Source organism: Coregonus lavaretus (assembly GCF_964263955.1).
Source record: "Coregonus lavaretus genome assembly, chromosome: 23".
Lineage (NCBI taxonomy): Eukaryota > Metazoa > Chordata > Actinopteri > Salmoniformes > Salmonidae > Coregonus > Coregonus lavaretus.
This window is the reverse complement of record NC_140010.1, coordinates 41,471,821-41,494,501: the sequence shown is the minus strand read 5'-3', so window position 1 is coordinate 41,494,501 and position 22,681 is coordinate 41,471,821. Positions and strand designations below refer to the sequence as shown.

The following is a 22,681-nucleotide window of genomic DNA, read 5'->3' as shown; positions in this document are numbered from 1 at the left end:
AGGATGTTTTGTTAATGTCATTTAATCAACCATAAAAATACATCTTTATCTGGTTGTATCCTAATGATCTGACCAGATCATAAGAACCAAAATATGACTTCATTCCCATGATGCCTTGATCTCACCATGAACCAGTTGGTTGTATATCACATGACATCTTCTCTACCAGAAAAAAACATAATTATTACGTCATGTGCCAAATTTTGCACTTTGGGCTAGTCGTAGTGGGATTTGTCTATTCTTTTTTATTTGTTACTATAATATTATAATGAATCTGAGTAATAAATGAATCAGTCATTTCAAGCCGGTTGAAAAATTGCCACATAGAAGACTCATAAAACATACCAAGATGTACCAAGTTATTTTATAACTGAATGCCCTAAGTAAAGTGTTACTGAATCTTTCTTTGCAGGCGTGGTCAAGACAGCTCTGCCCAATATGGACCGCGAGGCGCGGGACCAGTATCTGTTGGTTATCCAGGCCAAGGACATGGTGGGCCAGATGGGAGGACTCTCTGGGACCACCTCCGTCACAGTGACTCTCACTGACGTCAACGACAACCCACCACACTTCTCTCGCAGTAAGACCCTCTTTTCTTTAAAATGGTCAGTTAGCACTAAACCCAACACAGCTATACACATCTCAAGTAACCATGGAACCTTCAGGGTTATAACTTCACTTTATTAGGTTTATTTGAAAGTGACAATGCACATTAATCAACATTTCTGTGAATGTGCCAGATTTAGCCAGCCTGCTAATTTCACCTGTAGGGCAGGTAGATAAAAGCATCCTCATTCTCCACAAGTCTCTGGGATGGAGCTTTTAAATACAGATCTTTAGATGGGTCAACCTCTTCGCCAACACTCAATAATGCTGTTATAGCATTGTCTCAATACCGTCTTTTTAACAAGGACACCACCTTTCATTAGATAGGGATAAAGAAATGTTGTAAACATCTAGTAATAAATGTTATTTTCTAGTTGAGTAATTGTGTTCTGTGGTTGATTATAGTCCTGTAGATACATTCTGGCCGCCAAAATTCTGTATACAGTTTTATCGAAACAATGTTATTTTTGCCCTTAAATATCAAACTTTAGACCCAGCCTGAGAAGGAGGTAAGTAAATTAGTAGCCTTGCACGAGCGAGCCGGAATTTCTCATAGGAGCAGGAGCCTATCTCCTGTTTCTCTCCTGAGGCAGCTTGATGTACAAGTACACCCCCTGGACATAACGCTAGTCTGTCGCAGGGCCTTACCCCCAATCTACCTCCTTAATGCTGAGTGCCAAGCAGAGATGCATCCGGTCCCATTTTTACAGTCTTTGGTATGAGTCAGCAGGGAATCAAGCTCCCAACCTTCCAATCTCAGGGCGGACCAGAAGCCGTTGGTCGAGAATAAAGTGGTGGTGGCAATCTATCCACAGACATGTCAGACTCACACCAGGGTTAGTATAGCTCAATCTGCACAGGGTAGAGGAACCCTACAGAAAAATAACAACAAAAACAGGTAGCCTACATTTAGCAGCCAAGCGATAAGCACGGACACAGAGCGAAGGTGGAAAATGGTCTCATCAATAACTTGTATGTCTGGGCTGTCCTCCTCTCTCTCTCTCTCTCTCTCTCTCTCTCTCTCTCTCTCTCTCTCTCTCTCTCTCTCTCTCTCTCTCTCTCTCTCTCTCTCTCTCTCTCTCTCTCTCTCTCTCTCGCCTGTAGAAAGTTATCAGTTCAGCATTCCCGAGTCCCTGCCAGTGGCCTCAGTGGTAGCCAAGATAAAGACGCTAGACTCGGATGCGGGGCCCAATGCTGAGATGGAGTACAGGATTGTGGATGGGGATAGCCTCGGGTTGTTCCGAATCACCCCCGACCGAGACACACAGGAAGGCCTCATCACTCTGCAAAAGGTACAATGCAGACCTTTCCTTTAAGGAAGCCATTGCTAGAGGTCTCCTATATTATTGCACTGTCATCATGGACACCCTATAAGACCAATATATACGGTGTCCATATTAGGACAGTGTAAGTTGTGTCTGAGTCAGAGTTTGGAGTTGGTGTCAAAGCGAGTGAGTGTCAAAACTCCCAAGTGAGTTTGACACAAATTCCATGGACGTGTAACTCTGTCCTAATATGGACATTGTATAGATGCAGATCCTTCATCTAAGGCTTTCTCAACTCTGGTCCCAGATAGCTACTTTGTGTGCAGGCTTTTGTTCCAGCCCGACAATAACATACCTGAATCAGCTAATAGTTTACATTTTTTTATTTAACCTTTATTTACCCAGGAAAATCCCATTGAGACACAGAGAGACAGAGTAAGCCTCGCACTAACACATCTGTTTCACATAAGCTTGTGTCTTCAATCTGAACCAGATTGAAGACACAAGCTTATGTGAAGCAGGTGTGTTAGTGCTAGGCTGGAACTAAAGCCTGCACACACCATAGCTCACTAGGCTGTGTTCAAAATCAGTCTTGCCTACTATTTACTAAAACAACATACTGTGTACTAATTATACTACATACCATTTAGAATGTACTGTTTAGTATAAATGTATGCAGTAAGCAACAAATATCAACATACTAGGCTCACCCATATGGAGAATGCATTCAAAATGTGCAATTCCATTGTTTCCCGCCATTCGTTCATATTGATACAGACATCTTACCTGATTATCAGCTGATTATCACGTGAGTCTGAAAAGATGTGTCTCTTCCTCATAAGCCTGCAGCAAATTCTACTAGATGAAAAGCCAAAATGAGTATGACATCCTAGCATTTAAAGCATACGACATTTTAGACATTTGACATACTATAAAACTTTATATTTTCCCAAACCCAATCAGCCTACTATTTAGAACGCAAGTATGTGTATTCGTACGGCCAAAGTCTGTAAGACGTCCCCTGGAATTTGAAGAACTTGACTTCTAAATGCTTCTTAAGTTTCTCTGAACTTAATCATAAAGCCTTTGACTCAGTTTCAAATGGAGATGAAAATGTCTCTTTAGTTTTTTTCTACAATTTGAGTTATTTACAGACAATGAGTGTATGCTAAATACTTTGCATTTGATATCTTAAAAAGCAATCATTTCAGAACTCTGACAGGATAAATAAATGAGGAGCTGCGAGAGTGCTTCAGAAGACATTTTCAGAGTCTTTTATCTTTGTCTAAAGATCAATATTTAGCCTTGACACAGTTCTGTAAGTCAATATGACAGCAACGTTCAGAGATGGATTTACATTTGAGTCATTTAGCAGACACTCTTATCCAGAGCGACTTACAGTTAGTGAATGCATACATTTTCATACTGGCCCCCCCGTGGGAAACGAACCCACAACCCTGGCGTTGCAAGCGCCATGCTCTACCAACTGAGCTACAGGAGGCCTTGCATGGTGGAGGCTTAAATTATATTGTAAAATAAAACAATATTTTACAAACGATATTTTCACATTCCCAACCAGCCTACTATTTAGAACGAAAGTACATTTACATTTTAGTCATTTAGCAGACGCTCTTATCCAGAGCGACTTACAGTTAGTGCATACATAATTTTTTTCATACCCCCTGTGGGAATCAAACCCACAACCCTGGCGTTGCAAACGCCATGCTCTATCAACTGAGCTACATCCCTGCCGGCCATTCCCTCCCCTACCCTGGACGATGCTGGGCCAATTGCGCGCCGCCCCATGGGTCTCCCGGTCACGGCCGGCTACAACAGAGCCTGGATTTGAACCAGGATCTCTAGTGGCACAGCTAGCACTGTAATGCAGTGCCTTAGACCACTGCCCCACTCGGGAGACTGGTATTCAGACATGCAAGTCTGACCTTCCCTCCTCCTTCCCTTCTTCCTTCCTAAATATCTCTCTCCCTTTCCAATCGGTAGGGCCTGGACTTTGAGACCAAGTCGAGCTACACCCTGCGTGTCGAGGCATCCAATAGAAACATCGACCTGCGATTCCTCTCCCTGGGCCCGTTTAGTGACACAGCGACCGTGCGCCTCATCGTGGAGAACGTGGACGAGCCGCCTGTCTTCTCCTTGCCGCTCAGCAAGATGTTAATATCGGAGGCGGCAAAGGTGGGCACCACCGTTGGGACAGTCTCCGCACACGACCCCGACTCCACCAACAGTCCTATCAGGTAGGGGTGTGGCAAGGATTCATCATCGCAGGTTCACAATCTCAGTGCGCTGTTACTGTTTGAACGTTTTTGGTCAGTTCTGTCTTTTGTTTCCTGTTTCTACAACAAAGAAATGTGCTGGTTGTTTAACTTCTTGTTATGTATTTCCTATGCATCAGTTGTAGCCTTCATCATTCGAAGTATGATTGCTCCTTATTATAACAGCCTGCATAAATGTATGCATCCCTGACTAATGCATTCTTAATGCATTGCACACAGATGGTCCATAGAATGTGTTGATATGGGCCTCCCGAGTGGCGCAGCGGTCTAAGGCACTGCATCGCAGTGCTTGAGGCGTCACTACAGACCTGGGTTCGATCCCAGGCTGTGTCACAACCGGCCGTGACCGGGAGTCCCATAGGGCGGCGCACAATTGGCCCAGCGTCGTCCGGGTTATGGGAGGGTTTGGTCGGGGGGCTTTACTTGGCTCATTGCGCTCTAGCGACTCCTTGTGGCAGGCCAGGCGCCTGCAGGCTGACCCCAGTCGTCAGTTGAATGTGTTTCCACCGACACATTGGCGCAGCTGGCTTCCGGGTTAAGCGGGCGGGTGTTAAGGAGCGCAGTTTGGTGGGTCATGTTTCGGAGGACGCATGCCTCGACCTTCGCATGACTCGAGCCTGTTGGGGAGTTGCAGCAATGAGACAAGATCGTAATTGGATCGCAATTGGATATCACGAAATTGGGGAGAAATAATTTGTGTTGATATGGCGGATGCTGTTGAATCTGGCCCTTGATAGGAAGCCTTTCCAATATGCTCTCTCTCCTGTCTATCTTACTCCAGGTACTCTATAGACCGCAACACCGACTTGGAGCGCTTCTTCAACATAGACGCCGCCACCGGTGTCATCAGCACCGCCAAGCCGCTGGACAGAGAAGTCAACGCCCTACACAACATCACCATCTTCGCCATGGAGAGCTGTAAGTGTTCTTACTCTGCTCTGTCCGCACGGTTGCTACATTACATCTGGGTTCTTGTCAATCACGGTTGCAACTTAAAGATACACAATGGAGTTGCTAATTGTGTACATCAAATGTTGGCTTTCTTTACAATGAGGCAATTTCTGGACAATATATATTTTTAAGGGACCCCTAAAGAGCACCCCCAGAGGCAAATGTTATGTAGTGCCTCTTCAACAGTGACATCACATACGACTTAAGACTATATTTCACACCGACAAATCCCAAATTTTATTAAAATGAAGTAAATCCTGTATCATAAAAGATAGACTTAAGCTTCCTATACTATTTCCCCATGAATATTATTAGTAGAAGGCTCACTGAGATGTTGCCAATTTCGCCCGGAAGTCTGGAAAGCAGTAGGGAGAACGTGCACAGACCCTTCATCTCCTTGACTTGTAGAGGAGAGTTTGAGCAGATGCTCTGCAGCTGTAGAGGTCGACAGTTGATCGCTGGTCCAGACACACACACTTCCCTCCCAACTCCTGGGCTCTCCCGCTGCAGTCTTTGTCCGCGACCTTCACCAAAAGAAGTGCACCTGTTCCCCAATCGTTCCATCTGACTCAGTACTACTGAGGCTGGAACACAATCAAACCTGCACCGTGGCAAACCTCCATTGGGGTTGGAGGGGTGTAACATTGCTCCTTAATCATTTTACTTTCGACATATTTAAGTAAGACTTCTAACTACTCTAACATAACTCCTTAGTTAATGTAATTTTAGTTTCAACATATTTACATGTAAGTACACACTTAGAAAAAAAGGTGCTATCTAGAACCTAAACGGGTTATTCGGCCGTCCCCATAGCAGAACCCTTTTTGGTTCCAGGTAGAACCCTTTTGGGTTCCATCTAGAGCCCTTTCCAAAAATGGTTCTACCTGGAACCAAAAAGGGTTCTCCTATGGGGACGGCCGAAGAACCCTTTTGGGACCCTTTTATCTAAGAGGGTACAGTACTAACTACTCTAACATTACTCCTTAGTCAATGTCATTTCACTTTCAACATATTAGTAGAGTTGAGTAGCGTACTCTAATGTCCCTCCTTAGTAAATTAACTTGTAACATATTTTAATAGAGTAGAGTACTACTCTAACATCAGTCCTTAGTCAATTTCATTTGACTTTGAAAAAATTTCAAGCAGTGCGATTAATTAGACAATGAGTGAATATTGAATAAAACTCAAATCGAAGTAGATATAATGTGCATTTCTGCATGGACAGTATATGGATTTGACTGAATGTGGCCCTGAAGATATAGGTTGTGTCCAAATACCCATACTTACGTTCTAAATAGTAGGCTTTTTGGGTATGCGAAAATAGAACGTTTTATAGTATTTGCAATCTCGAAAATATAGTATGCTTTAAAGCGGAAATCAGCAGTTGAAACAATAACAAAGGTTATCCCCGCCCCTGTTTTGGTAAAAATGGGGCTGGAGAAATGATACCACTCTCAAATTCATAGACCGAGATATGGATGCAAGGACTGATTGTCCATGATATCAAAATTATAGTTTTAACCATGTTTTGAGGCTATATAGTGTTTGTTTGTATGTACTTTGTTTACAAATATTGGAGTAAAACAAGCGTATATTTTGTATATTTTGGGTTCTGATGGGGTACGACAGGTTTTCCAAACTTCCTGTCCGGCGAAGGAAAGGTGCCCTGTGGGAAAAATGCTATGAGAAACAGTGACATACACTCTGAATGACTTAAATGATAAATCCCATATTGGTCTTTCACAGTCAGGCCAACCCAAGCTGTACTGTGCAGTAGGATAATAGTAGGCCTACTATTGTAACAGATGAACTGAGTCAGAAATTCACAGGTTTCAGATTTTTTTACAGAAAAACAACAACATTGTATGTTCTAAGTCCATAACAATGCTTAAACCACATCAGGAGACCACTTTTGAGGTCTGGGAAAATCTAAGAAATGTTGATTTTTGAGAGTAGTTACCCTTTAATTTAAGTGTGCAGGCACCTAGCACTATTGTTTGATTAGCAGTGTTTCTGTAGCACATGAGATGGAGTTAGCAAAATAAATGACCACTGGATTGATGCAAATAATCGTCATGATATCATTCTGATAGGTAGGCATGGGCTACTTTGTAGCTAGTTAACAGTTAATAGAGAAGATTTTTGGCAAACCCTTTCCATCTAACATAAGACGGTTAGGCCTATCATTAGCATCGCTATATTCTTCCTGTTTCTTAATTGTTTGAAACCTGGACGTTTTACTTCATATTAAGAGGCATATCTTACCTTGCTTCAAAATAGCCTATAGCCAAAATCCCACCATAGAAACGTGGAGGCAATTATTTGAATAAAGACTTATTCATATGCGTTCTCTTGTTCTATTGTTTTCTTTTCAACTTTCTTTCATTGTCTAGCAGGCAAAGTAATTATCCTAATTATATTAGCAACCCATGATAGTTGTTGCATCTTTTAATCCCCCCTCTTCCTAACTGATATTTCCATCTCAGTCCATGAAACCACTTGCATGTGCAGTGCTCATTTTAGAACAGTGTTTTCCCACAAATTGCATTTTGGGAAATTCACGTGTAGGCCTACTGCCGTGTGTACATTGTTGTGCCTAAAATGTAAAGAAATAATAGTTTATCAACATTTTAAGCTAAATATTCCGGTCTGTTCCATGAGCCCTACTAATTGATATGGCATATACCTCCACTACACTACTTTGATACGTATCAGTGAGTATAGGCAATGCCCACTGAAAAATAAGTGGGGTATAGGGCGTATACCTGCGTATACCCTCCACTACACCACTGCTATTGAGGAAGAGAATGATATTTTCACACCCACGTGTATTTGACAACAGCTAATAATCAGAATAAGGGACGTGCTCTACAAAAATGAACAAATCACGATTGCACATTAGGTGATGCTTTCTCAGTATGGATGATTAGCATGTTGATATTTGTTTCTTACTGCAGACATTTTTACTAAACAGTGAATTCTAAATAGTATGAAGTTTGATAAGTACACAGTATGCAGTTTTAGTAAGTAGGCAAGACTTAGACAAATATGGATATTGATTTGAATTATGTTGATTAAAGAGTCTATGATTGTGAGTTTTGCTCCAATATCAAAGTAGCCTTTGGGAACACAGTCCTCGGATGCCACCTCACATAGGGCTCTATTTTCAGCTGGCGCTATGGAGGCGCAAGTGTCAAACGCATGTTAGTTTGAAATGTTGTCATGTTAAAACTGGCGCACTGGCATTTTTAACGCCAGGTTTCAAGTTTCAAGTTCAGTTTTAATTTCACGTGCGCAAGTACAGTGAAATGCCCTTCTTGCAAGCTCTAACCCCAACAATGCAGTAATCAATAACAATGTAATACTAAAAATAACATAAGGTAGAACAAAATAAATACAAATACCAAATAAGAACAACAAGAGAAAGTAAGCAAGCATACTATATACAGGGTCAGTCAGTTCCAGTACCATATTAACAATGTGCAGGGATACTGGAGTGATAGAGGTAGATATGTATAGGGGATATATGATAAACAGAGTAGCAGCAGTGTACAGTGCCTTGCAAAAGTATTCATCCCCCTTGGCGTTTTTCATATTTTGTTGCATTACAACCTGTAATTTAAATTGATTTTTATTTGGATTTCATGTAATGGACATACACAAAATATTCCACATTGGTGAAGTGAAATGAAAAAATTACTTGTTTCAAAGAATTCAAAAAAATTAATAACGGAAAAGTGGTGCGTGCATATGTATTCACCCCATTTGCTATGAAGCCCCTAAATAAGATATGGTGCAACCAATTACCTTCAGAAGTCACATAATTAGTTAAATAAAGTCCACCTGTGTGCAATCTAAGTGTCACATGATCTCAATATAAATACACCTGTTCTGAAAGGCCCCAGAGTCTGCAACACCACTAAGCAAGGGGCACCACCAAGCAAGTGGCACCATGAAGACCAAGGAGCTCTCCAAACAGGTCAGGGACAAAGTTGTGGAGAAGTACAGATCAGGGTTGGCTTATAAAAAAATATCAGAAACTTTGAATTTAATTATATCCATTATAAAAAAAATGGAAAGAATATGGCACCACAACAAACCTGCCAAGAGAGAGCCGCCCACCAAAACTCACGGACCAGGCAAGGAGGGCATTAATCAGAGAGGCAACAAAGAGACCAAAGATAACCCTGAAGGAGCTGCAAAGCTCCACAGCGGAGATTGGAGTATCTGTCCATAGGACCACTTTAAGCCGTACACTCCACAGAGTTGGGCTTTACGGAAGAGTGGCCAGAAAAAAGCCATTGCTTAAAGAAAAAAATAAGCTTTTGGTGTTCACCAAAAGGCATGTGGGAGACTCCCCAAACAAATGGAAGAAGGTACTCTGGTCAGATGAGACTAAAATTGAGCTTTTTGGCCATCAAGGAAAAAGCTATGTCTGGCGCAAACCCAACACCTCTCATCACCCCGAGAACACCATCCCCACAGTGAAGCATGGTGGTGGCAGCATCATGCTGTAGGGATGTTTTTAATCGGCAGGGACTGGGAAACTGGTCAGAATTGAAGGAATGATGGATGGAAATTCTTGAGGGAAACCTGTTTCAGTCTTCCAGAGATTTGAGACTGGGACGGAGGTTCACCTTCCAGCAGGACAATGACCCTAAGCATACTGCTAAAGCAACACTTGAGTGGTTTAAGGGGAAACATTTAAATGTCTTGGAATGGCCTAGTCAAAGCACAGACCTCAATCCAATTGAGAATCTGTGGTATGACTTAAAGATTGCTGTACACCAGCGGAACCAATCCAACTTGAAGGAGCTGGAGCAGTTTTGCCTTGAAGAATGGGCAAAAATCCCAGCGGCTAGATGTGACAAGCTTATAGAGACATACCCCAATATACTTGCAGCTGTAATTGCTGCAAAAGGTGGCTCTACAAAGTATTGACTTTGGGGGGAGTGAATAGTTATGCACGCTCAAGTTCTGTTTTCTTGTCTTATTTGTTGTTAAAAAAAAATATTTTGCATCTTCAAAGTGGTAGGCTTGTTGTGTAATTCAAATTATACAAACCCAAAAAAAATCAATTTTAATTCCAGGTTGTAAGGCAACAAAATAGGAAAATTGATATTAAATGTATGCTTTTGTTATTTTTACCCTTCTACCAATAGGTGCCCTTCTTTGCGACACATTGAAAAACCTCAGTGGTCTTTGTGGTTGAATCTGTGTTTGAAATTCACTGATCGACTGAGGGACCTTACAGATAATTGTATGTGTGGGGTACAGAGATGAGATAGTCATTCAAAAATCATATTAAACACATGCAATGTATTATGTGACAAATGTTTACTCCTGAACTCATTTAGTCTTGCCATAACAAAGGGTTTGAATACATATTGACTCAAGACATTTCAGCTTTTCATTTTTTATTCATTTGTAACAATTTCGAAAAACATCATTCCACTTTGACATTATTGGGTGTTGTGTGTAGGCCAGTGACAAAAAACTCAATTTAATCCATTTTAAATTCAGGCTGTAACACAACAAAATGTGGAAAAGGTCAAGGGGTGTGAATACTTTCTGAAGTGTTCTGTAAGTACATTTAAAACCAGATACTTTTAAAAAAGTAGTATTTTACTGGGTGACTTTTACTTGAGTGATTTTCTATTACAGTTTTTTCCAACTGCTTACACACATTTTCAAAACTGTGTCTCCTTTTTTCAAAACTCTACACACAATTCCCAAAACTGCACACACAAAATGCAAAATGCCTCACATCTCCTTCAAAATGTAACACTGCATTCAAAATGCCATAAACACATGTCAGAATGAAGCATTTGCATCAAATGGCAAACACTTCTTTCATAATAATAACTTTTGGGATATACCATGTAAACACTGTTGTTCTAAATCTAAAGCTCTTTGGTCTTTCATAGGCTTATATCTACATTTCAATACAATGTTCTACAGTGAAAGTAATCTGCTGAGAGGGGTAACAAGAACACTGTAAACACCAATGCAATGTAGAAACAGAACATATTTATTAGGCCAAACATTACTGTTGTATACAGTAGCATACAACAAAACCATAAACATATGTAAACCAAAAGTATATTCTTTAGAATACAGTAAATAACACAATTGTGTGTGTGGGTGCCGGGGGGGACAGTCCAGGAATTGGTAGGGGGGGGGGCAGTCTTCAGTGCTAAGCTACGCTTCATCTCTTCTCCGGGCTGGGTCTGGCCACAATACTTCGTCCACATTACAAGATACGTTTTCTCTTGCCAAACATCGAGGGAAGTATCTCCTAGCATGGCGTATCCAACCTTGGACAGAGGCAACCTCTATGTCCCCACATGCGTCCTCCATTGCCTGGAGAAGCGGCATGCGGGCATAGGGTTGGCAATCATACACTTTCCAGCGCCAGGCTGAGAATAATTCCTCTATGGAATTTAGAAAAGGTGAATATGGGGGTAGGTACAAAACTACAAATTGTGGATGGGTGGCAAACCAGTTTTGGACCAGAACAGCCCGGTGAAAACTAACATTGTCCCATATAACCACAAATCTAGCAGGCTCCTGATCTGGATCAGGGACAAGCATTGTGTAAATTGCATCCAGAAAAGTGAGCATATGGCCGGTGTTGTACGGACCCAGTGTAGCATTGTGATGGAGGACCCCGTTTTGAGTGATGGCAGCACACATAGTTATATTACCCCCACGCTGTCAAATGGCACCTTGTAAAGTTGTTTCATCGTCACCTGGTGCCATTGGAGGATGCGTTGTATGGTCGACAGGCTTACAGCATTGATGTTGTTAAATATGGTGTCATTATTCAAGATATGCTCTCTTGTCTCTCGAATCCTAATTGTATTGTTGGCCAAAACCATATTTATAATTGCAGTCTCTTGTACATCAGTAAACAAGCGTCCTCGTCCTCCATGATGTCTTTGCCTTTCCACTCTGTACAGAATTCAAACACATATGTGTTCAGCATAGGAACTGTAAAAAATTTCGTACAGCATGATAACCAACCTCATTCATTCAGTGCAGTGCAGTAAATGGATGGCTTAGAGTTACAAATGTTTATGCAATACTATGCAGTCATACGTATTTTACAGTACATTACTATAATGCTAAAATAGTCATTAGATAGTTGCATACCTGTTCTCATTTCTGAAGGTTCGAATTATGGACGCCACTGTAAATCGACTCAAGTTGGGCTGGACTCTCAGTCCAGCCTCTCTCATGGTCAAACCGTGTTGCCCTAATCTCATCAGAGATGGCTCTCCTTCCTTCTCTTCTTTGCCCTCGTCCTCTTCTTCCTCTTCCTCTTCCTCTTCCTCCTACTCCTCCTCCTCCTCTTCCAACTCTTCGTCTTTGAATTTGTCCTCGTTGTTGTCCCCTGCCTCTCCCTCCTACTCCTCTTGCTCTCTGTCCATTGTTGGCATCCATTGTTCAAAACAGGTAATCTGACCTTTGACCTATTTATAGACCTATACTACAGTAAAGCAGTGAGTAGTTAGTGATCAGTTAAGCAATTAGTGTTTGCACATGTGAGGAGTGTGTGTGTGACCTGGTGAATAAGTGTAGCATTTTGATTGGTTGTGTTTGGAAAAGGAAAGCAAGTCACTTCCTGTTAGATTTTTGTGTTTTAGGTAGAGAATTGTGTGTAGTGTTTTGAAAAAAGTGTTTAATGTAATTGACAACAGAGTCAAAGGCTGAGAAATAGCTTATGGTTTTGGAGATTTGATGTGTAGTTTTGCACTTTGAGTGAGAGGTTTCAAAAATCTACGCCCACAGGGATCAATTATGGCGCCTGTAACTGTATTTAGACATAGCCTATTTAAAACAAGTTGTTGTTGCATTTTTATAAGAATTTGATTAGAATTATACACTGTCTTTATAGGCCTTATCAATAGCCTAGTGAATAGAATCTTGCTTATTGACTATGTTTGGCATGTCCATGTCCAGATTGCAATTTAAAGTAGGCCTAGCCCCTATATCAGTGTGAATGCTATAGCCTATGTTTAACAATGTATTCCCATATTGAAGCATTGGAATTAGAACAATGTGGACTGCAAATATGTTCAACATATTTAGCAAATATGGGGCAGGCTATTTAACAAACTAGGCTATAACATATTCAACATTTGAATTGGAGTTGATGACAACGCAATACATAAAAGACTGTAAATACATGACTTGAAGCAACCACATATTTAGCCATGGAGCACGTTCTGATTGGGCAGTGATGGGCCAAGCCTCGACACACCCACAACTTGTTTATTCATCAAAACCGAGCCCTTTCGCGCCACCGCCAGCTTCTGCGCCAATTATTCCGGTTGTGAAAATAGCTATAATATTTCAGACACACCCCTGAACATATAACGCTACACTCTTAGAAAAAAGGGTTCCAAAAATGTTCTTCGGCTGTCCCCATAGGAGAACATGGAACCCAAAATAATTATACCTGGAACCAAAAAGGGTTCTTCAAAGGGTTAGCCTATGGGGACAGCCAAATAACCCTTTTAGGTTCTAGATAGCACCTTTTTCTTTCTTTTTTTTGTGTCCATTGTGTTAACCAGAGTTAGCAACTGGCTAAAGAATTAAGGTATTAATAAAAACAAATCTTGAGACCGGCTTCAAGGACACAGATTAACCAACCCTAACTGTGCAATCAGATAATCGAGCTCACCATAACAATTGGATGCCTTTGGTGTTGTGACTCCAAAATGTGCTATTCTATTATACAATTGCAGGAAAAGCTGAACTTCAGATGTGAGATGTTTCTTTTAGAAATTGGTTGAAAATCTGTTATCTTTGGATATCCTCAAGGTTTGGATATTTGATGAGTTGTTTGTCTCACTTTGGACTGGGGATACAAAGTTAGAGATAAGTTCTTGCAAAGCCAATTTGCAAGAACAGAAGTTTGCTTCAAAGGCTAGCACTCTGTTTTTGTCTCTATATACCTCGTTCCAGTCTATGCCCTCAAGACTTTGAATATAGTGGGGAGCTGTATCTCTATGACAAGATACTTTAATGCCATTGTCAGAGTCGGTAGAGCTCAGCTAAAATATCACCTCTTTTTATTTCCTTTGGGCAGCATCATAAACCAACTAGGTTACTGTACCTGGAGACTGAGGCAAGATTCCTGGATCTGCTTCTCACCTGTGGCTGGCTGCCTTACTGAGAAGTGTGTGTGTGTGTGTGTGTGTGTGTGTGTGTGTGTGTGTGTGTGTGTGTGTGTGTGTGTGTGTGTGTGTGTGTGTGTGTGTGTGTGTGTGTGTGTGTGTGTGTGTGTGTGTGTGTGTGTGTGTGTGTGTGTGTGTGTGTGTGTGTGTGTGTGTGTGTGTGTGTGTGTGTGTGTGTGTGTGCGTGCGTGCGTGCGTGTGTGTGAGTTACAGTAATTAAGTGCACTCTCTCTCTCTCTCTCTCTCTCTCTCACCCCCTTCACCTCTGTAAATCAACAGCAGATGTGCATGATTTACTGACAGATACACATAATCTATTTCCGAGTCAAGCTGCAATCAGCAACTGTGGAGACATGTAGCTAATGCTACAGTAGTGAAAGGTGTTCATTTCTCACATGTTTTATTAATGGGGATGTGTGTTTTGATCTCATTTGATTGAGGGAAATAAAAATTGGATATATGCACTGGAATTTTACACTACAAACACACAAACTAATTGTGATACTAATTGTGATATTGGCCGCGTTCCAGACCGACTGCAAAGCAGTCGAACTGCACATATTAATCAATGATTCGGGCATCAGATTTCAATATCATATTGATGCTGTTACTGTCATGTTATACACTGTCAGAGGTTGTGAGATTTAGGCGGCCTGGAACACAGCCAATGTGTTATCCACAAAATTATATAGATGGCAACTGTTACATGCTAATTTTGTGCTCTATTAGTAAGCTACTGGCTCAATTAAAGCAAGGCGTTCAGGGTCGTGTTCATTAGGGTGTGTTCACACCTTAGCAAAACATTTTGCAACGTAAAATGAAAACAGACAAGTTTAGATCGTACCTCCTCATTTCACTCTGTTAAGGTATCTTTACTTTTACTCAAGTATGGTAATTGAGTACTTTTTCCACAACTGTTGAGAGTGCCTTGAAATATTTTAGGTTTTTGCCATCATGCTTTTTCATTATTAATAATTTACATACCTGCATTTCGTTTGTTCAAGTAGGCTATCCATCCCCATTTTCAAAGAGCACCCCTTGTCCGACTACCAAAGACAAGCTCCTCCAAACTATTCAGTCCTCTTATAATGCAATATCAACGGCTGATTTTTTTGCCACTCTGCCTCGCTCATAGGCAACGATACAATTGACAGGAGCCTAGTATTTTGTCTAGACGTGCAAATGTTATGCGTAAAGACATTCAGGCCTACATGTGCACACAGTGCCATGGAACGAGAGAAACGATTTATGATATCATGCTTCTGACCCGATCCTATTTAGAAATAGTGTTGTTGGTTAAAGAAAACATATTGATTGTTTTTCATTTAATTTGATAAAAAAAAAAAAAAATATATATATATATATATATATATATATATATATATATATATTAGAAAGATTCATCATCCATGGGTTTATGGTGAGAATGTACATTGGTCGAATGCAATGTAATTTTGTCTGCTATGTGAATATGTAAGATGGTTCCATTATGTTTATAAGACATTACATTTGCGAGCAGTATGACGGTGAGTCGACATTCCCCCTTTCTCTTTACATTGGATCTTTAAGTTTGGATGTGCGTAAAACCCTCCATAGTCTAAGCTGCCTTGTCTATATTATACGCCCACGGGGAGCAATTATGGTGCCTGTACCTGTATTTAGACATAGTCTATTTAAAAACAAGTTGTTGTTGCATTTTTATAAGAATTTGATTAGAATTATACACTGTCTTTATAGGCCTCATCAATAGCCTAGTGAATTGAATCTTGCTTTATTGACTATGTTTGGCATGTCCATGTCCAGATTGCAATTTAAAGTAGGCCTAGCTCCTAAATCAGTGTGAATGCTATAGCTCAATTAAAGCAAGTCATTCAGGGTCGTGTTCATTAGGGCATGTTCACACCATAGCAAAACATTTTATAACGTAAAATTAAAACAGACAGGTTTAGATCGGACCTCCTTGTTTCACTCTGTTTCGGACAGTTTTCTCCCATTTCGTACCTACTGAACACAGTTATTACATCCCTGCCACTCTAAGACTGAACTGACCGACCGTGTATGGTAGGCAGACATTTGGTGATCGAGAATGGATTTGAACCCACAGTGGTAGCAACCTTGCAGTGAAGCTCTCTCGCTAGATTCATTGATGTACTCCTGTTGCTTTAATCTAACGGAAATTTGATCTCCCCTGCAGCCTAGATAAATCTAATTCCTACTTAAATCATATTTTTAAAAGTCATATCCTCTTCATTATGCAGCCAAAACGTGCAGAACTGACCCAGAGTAAGGACATCCATATGGCGAAAGAGAGAGACGGTTGGAATGATATTGTGGCATATGCTTTTTTACCACAGAGGACAAATGGAAAGAGGGCAGTTATAATGGCCAAGCAGACACACACACACACACAGACACACACACACACACACACACACACACTCCCATGCACAGAGCCTGAGCCTGCCTGGCAGGGTTGGTCCACAAAGCCAAAGCCTCCGGATGGGAGAGCATAATATACAAGGATTTTCTCAAAGCTACTAATGAGAACCTTGACGATTTCATACCTAGCCGTTGGGAATTCCGGTGGAGTACCCCCACCCAGGTAGTGGCAGTGCTGGCAACACTGGCTGCAGTAATCCATGGGGAGGGGGCCACACTTGGACAATAAGAGAGGGGGTAAATTATTGGTCTGACTGCACAGAGGTGCAGAGGTGCTTGGGAAGAAGGGTCACAACAGGGGAACAGCATGTGTGTGTGTTGGGAGGAAGGGGAGTATCCGAGCTCCATCAGGTACGACTAGACATTGGTTAATCAAATCTTCCCATTCCTGCTCAATTTGGTATGCCTTCTCAACCAGCTACAACTGTATACGCATTCACATATCAAGTCTTCTCTTGAGTTGGGCTCAGGGATAGAACAACTGTTGAACATCAGAGCTTGTGGTTGTGTGTGTGTGTGTGTGTGTGTGTGTGAGTGAGTGAGTGAGTGTGTAGAGGGTTGTAGGTCGGTCTATGGGTGGAAAGGGAGAGAGAGGTAGAGGTATTTGTGTGGGAGGGGTGGGGTGAGTGCGTGTATGCATCCCACATCCGTTGCTATGGGGTAATGATGTTAGGGACAGTATAGGATGGAATCTCAAGCTGTAATGTAAAATGAATAATAATTGCTTGCCAAAAATTTTGATTTTGTACTGCCAGTCCTTGTTATAGGTAACAATCCATAGTAGGAAGTGCCTACATTATTACGCATATTATTAGTCAATTGTGAATGAATTAAGATATGTGCGATTGTTTTATGTATATAGATATTTTTAATAACTATATACAAAACAACAGAGGCAAAATAGTTTAAAATACTGTTGGTTGCTAATCTGGTTCTGTTTTGTAGGTGGCACTGTGTGCTCTTTTTAAAAGATGGGTTCCAATCTCTGAAGGATCCATGTGTACAGGAGTGTACACTGGGACGACAACCTAACTTGGGATGGGGGGGGGGGGGGGGGGGGCTGTTAACAGGTGGAATATTGTAGGACAATTGGAGGTTGACTCAGTCGCAATGCAAATATCATGGTACAGCTATATGGACATTCAATCATCATGGTACTTTTGAATGGTACATTTGCAAACATATATTATGGTAAATAGAATTGAAACTTGTATATCATTATGGTAAGTGGTGAAATAAGTATAGCTAGTTATAATTGTAATGGCTTAGTGGATAATAAGAAAATACAATCAGTATTTACCTGCCTAAAAGTGAAGGAATATAATATCAATTGTTTACAGGATCCTCATTCCACGTCTTTAGATTAAGTTGTGTGTAAAAAGGACCGGGGGTGGGAGATATACTTCTCCCATGAGCAAAGAAACTCAAAAGGGGTGATGATATCAATTAACAATAATTTCGATCCGAATGTGCAAACTATCCAAACATATCCCCAAGGAAGGTGGATCCTTTTAAATATGCTATTGGACCATAAACAGATTTGGCTCAATAATCTATATCATCCAAATAATGATGATCCACGCTTCTTTGAAAATATATACAGTATAATAATTTATCGAGCTTACACACAATACACAACTCTATTATTGTGGTGGGAATTTAATAATACGGTTTTAATTACCTCACTGGACTATAAAATAAATCACACTACAAACTATCACCCTTATGCACTTAAGGAAATCACATTATAGATATATTGGAAATAGTGGATATACTGTATGGAAGCTTAAATATCCTGACCAAGTGAGATATACATGGCAGAGGCTCAATCAAGCTGGTCGTCTTGATTACTTTCTTATGTCATTCTCGCTGGCGCCAGAATTTTAAAAAGTGTTGATAGGGGAGAGAATGCGGTCGAACCATCAAATAATTTGCATACACATTACTCTTACAGAATTTCCACGGAAACTGGAAATTTCAAAAAAATGTATGTATGACAACTTATTTTTAACAAAGGAAAAAGAGGAACTAATAGTACAGGTAGATAGCAATACAAACTGTACCATAGAGGCACTGAATAAGTTAGTTAAAAATAAATATAACTGGAGGAACTTATTCAAGACAGATCAAGTGTACCGGCTAGTTGAGGTAGTTGAAGTAATATGTACATGTGGGTAGAGTTAAAGTGACTGTGCATAAATAATTAAGAGAGTAGCAGCAGCGTAAAAAGATCAAGGCAAAGCTTGGCTACTTCTCAAATATAAAATCTATTTTGATTTGTTTAACACTTTTTGGATTACTACATGATTCCATATGTGTTATTTCATAGTTTTGATGTATTCACTATTATTCTACAATGTAAAAAATAGTGAAAATAAAGAAAAACCTTGGAATGAGTAGGTGTGTCCAAACTTTTGACTGGTGCTGTACTCAGTAATCATTAAGTTCTAGTATGGTAACATGAATAAGTATATTTCAATCTTGAGTCCAACACTAGTAAGACAAAATGTCTAGTAATATCAATGAGTTAAATATACCTCTTGATTATAAAGATGTTATACATGGTACATTATCATTTATCTCATACAGAATGTGTCCATAGGTCCATAGGTCATTATACTATACATCGAGTTTGTAGGAAGTCGCAAATGAGATGAAGAAATATGATAAACTATTCTCATATGTCTATTTAAGATATCTGTATATATATATTTATGCCTTCAGACGATTCTCCAGTCTATTTACAAGGTAATACAGCAACCCATGCTTTGGTTTTGTTTACCTGGACACTGTTGCCAAATGCTAACTTTTTTGCATTTTGTCTATGTCTCTGAAATTGTTTGAAATTGATCATGTAGCTCCATAAAGTGAATTTAAGACACTTACAGATACAGGTGTGTGGTGAAATTGTCAGTTAATGGAAACTGATGTTGTGGGGCTGGACATGCAACTGGGTATTGCTTCAAACATTTAAATCAAATCAAATCAAATCAAATGTTATTGGCCACATGCGCCGAATACAACAGGTGCAGGCATTACAGTGAAATGCTTACTTACAGCCCTTAACCAACAGTGCATTTATTTTTAATTAAAAAAGTAAAATAAAACAACAACAAAAAGGTGTTGAGAAAAAAAGAGCAGTAGTAAAATAAAATAACAGTAGGGAGGCTATATATACAGGGGGTACCGGTGCAGAGTCAATGTACGGGAGCACCGGCTAGTTGAGGTAGTTGAAGTAATATGTACATGTGGGTAGAGTTAAAGTGACTATGCATAAATAATTAACAGAGTAGCAGCAGCGTAAAAAGATGGGGTGGGGGGCAGTGCAAATAGTCCGGGTAGCCATGATTAGCTGTTCAGGAGTCTTATGGCTTGGGGGTAGAAGCTGTTGAGAAGTCTTTTGGACCTAGACTTGGCACTCCGGTACCGCTTGCCGTGCGGTAGCAGAGAGAACAGTCTATGACTAGGGTGGCTGGAGTCTTTGACAATTTTGAGGGCCTTCCTCTGATTTAGCTTCCCTGCATCCTCTTCTTCTGCTTTACACCATCAACTTCCAGATACATGCTTCAAAGACCAGTGTATTTGGTTGTGCTTATCCTTGACCACTTGTTTCTCTCTTGTTTATTTTTTCAGTGGACCCATTACAAGTGGGAAAGGGCGTAATTCTGATCACAGTGACGGACATCAATGACAACGCACCCGTCTTCGCCATTGAGTACGAGACCTACCTTTGTGAGAGTGCCAGACCTGGACAGGTATGTCAACATCTCAATATCCGATGCCTCCAAAAGCTGCTATTTGTAATGGAAAACCACAATGCCATATACATTTTATAATGGACTGACGCAATTTAATGTTCTGATGCAGTTCAAAGATGATATGATGGGATTTTGGTAGTGCTATTATATTGGGTAAAAAATTCAAATTGGGTGTCATTGTCGCAGTTAAAACAAATGAATAATTGGGCATATCAATAACTAGGCAAATGTTGGAGGCGGAAAACTATTATCTGCGCCATAATTGTCTCATAGTCAATTGTATAACACAGGAGCGGTCAGGTGAAGGTAGTCAGAGGAGTCACATGGATCTCCATAGCAGGTGCCTAATCAAATCAAATCAAAGCATTGTGCTGCCATGTGGAAAAGGGTTTTATAGAGGGATGCAAAGCATGACAATGGATTGTGGCATGAAATTGATTTGTGCGAAAACGTGGCTTGGTGTCAGCTCACCACGGCAGCCAACCGGCCACGCTGACGCCACATGTTTACTCACGCATCCATTTGCACTCTCCGTGGTGTGAGAGCACAGCTGAGATGTGTGTGTGTGCGTGCATACTGCCTGCGTATGCATGTGTTTGACATTACACCTGTGTGTGTGACAAATTATGTCATTAAGACCTTTATGCTATCGCAAATAATCTCCACATTCCCGCATCCTGCACAAAAATAATAGCCGTGAATTTTTCACACCTCATTGGCATTCCCCATACCCAAGAATGTATTGCATTACACCAATTGAACGACAGTTAAAAGGTCTCTTCAAGCAGCCATTGAAATACTATACCATCACACACATCTGCCCGAAAACAATTACAATGGAAGATGATAGCCATGTTAAAGGGATACTTTGGGATTCAGAGTTAATACCATTTCTATGTCTCTGTGTCCAGTATGAAGGACATTAGAGGTAGTTTTGCGAGCAAATGCTAACTAGCATTAGTGCAATGACTGGAAGTCTATGGGTATCTACTAGCATGCTATCCCTTTAAATATGTGACAGACAGGCTCAATTCGGTCTTATGTAGCAACATTTGAGATTGTATTTTTTACATTGGATAAAAGGCGAGACTCAGAGCTAGAAAATCGTATATCATACACTACAGTTGAGGAACAATGGGAAAGTAATTATGCTTTGAAAGTTGATAAACTTGTAACCCCACTTTTGAGAAAATGGACCTTGAATGTTTTGGTACACCTACTGGAGAGCTCTTCTTTGTCTACACCCATTCAGCATCGTTCACAACCTCTTAAGCCTTAGCTCCACCCATCACTTTAAGGATTCACATGTGCGGCCATGTGCTAAACAGAGTGAGTACGGTAGTGTACTAAACAAACAAAGATTTCAAGACTAAAGGCTGGTTTATACTACGTCTATCTACATGTCTGTAGACAGTTGTCGCAGTGACATCATGAACATTCTATTGTCGTCCGACATCAAACTTGTCGTTGTCGTTATGAAAAAGTATAAACACAAAAACGACAGGCTGCATGGCATCAGCAGCCTGGTGGTCCAAAATAGCATAAATGGTGTATTTTAACACCAATAAACCCACCCATTTAAAAAATAATTGAATATATGTCAATCTAGCAAACAAGTGAAGTTAGCTGGCTAGCCAGTTAAAATCATATCCATTTCATAGCTGACAGCGTCTTAACTTTGGCACATTTTTATTTATTATTACAGGAAAATAAACTCACAACAAGATCATTATTTACAAGTGAATGGTGAGCTAATTACAGAAAATAGCTTATGGTTGTGAGTGTGATGAAATAAAAGCAAGGCATTCTACCAGAGAATTGTTGAACTTGGACACTGTCTCGTTGGCCTAACGTTATATCCTAATTTGACTTTGGTGCAGGTCATGTTGTTCTTCACATTACTGTCTCTGGTAAACACACACTATTTCAAATACAATCTAAGTTAATTTGTCACATGCACAGGATACAGAAGGTGTAAACGGTACAGTGAAATGGTTACTTGCATAGTGGAGTCTTTTGTTTATACATTAACCATAATCCCAACTCATAACGTTGCTAGCATGCATGAATCTGCAGGTAGCTAAAGCTAACCAACTAGGTTCAATATTAGCTAGCTAGCTAACATTAGGCTATAACTAGCAATGCAAATGGTTTCTGAGATTCAAATAATATTACAACACAGA

The 22,681-nt window shown here is 40.4% G+C and overlaps 1 protein-coding gene across 1 annotated transcript in view; it reads left to right on the top strand.

Moving 5' to 3' along the window:
- Positions 1 to 22,681, top strand: part of LOC311150530 (cadherin-7-like) — a gene marked incomplete at both ends in the record, with an annotated part of 132,098 nt that overhangs the window by 35,585 nt on the left and 73,832 nt on the right. The window contains 5 exons of the mRNA XM_084188011.1: positions 413 to 580; positions 1,711 to 1,898; positions 3,873 to 4,126; positions 4,947 to 5,083; positions 20,374 to 20,495. Of these exons, the coding sequence (XP_084044137.1) occupies positions 413 to 580; positions 1,711 to 1,898; positions 3,873 to 4,126; positions 4,947 to 5,083; positions 20,374 to 20,495 (869 nt within the window). The remainder of the gene's footprint in view (positions 1 to 412; positions 581 to 1,710; positions 1,899 to 3,872; positions 4,127 to 4,946; positions 5,084 to 20,373; positions 20,496 to 22,681) is intronic.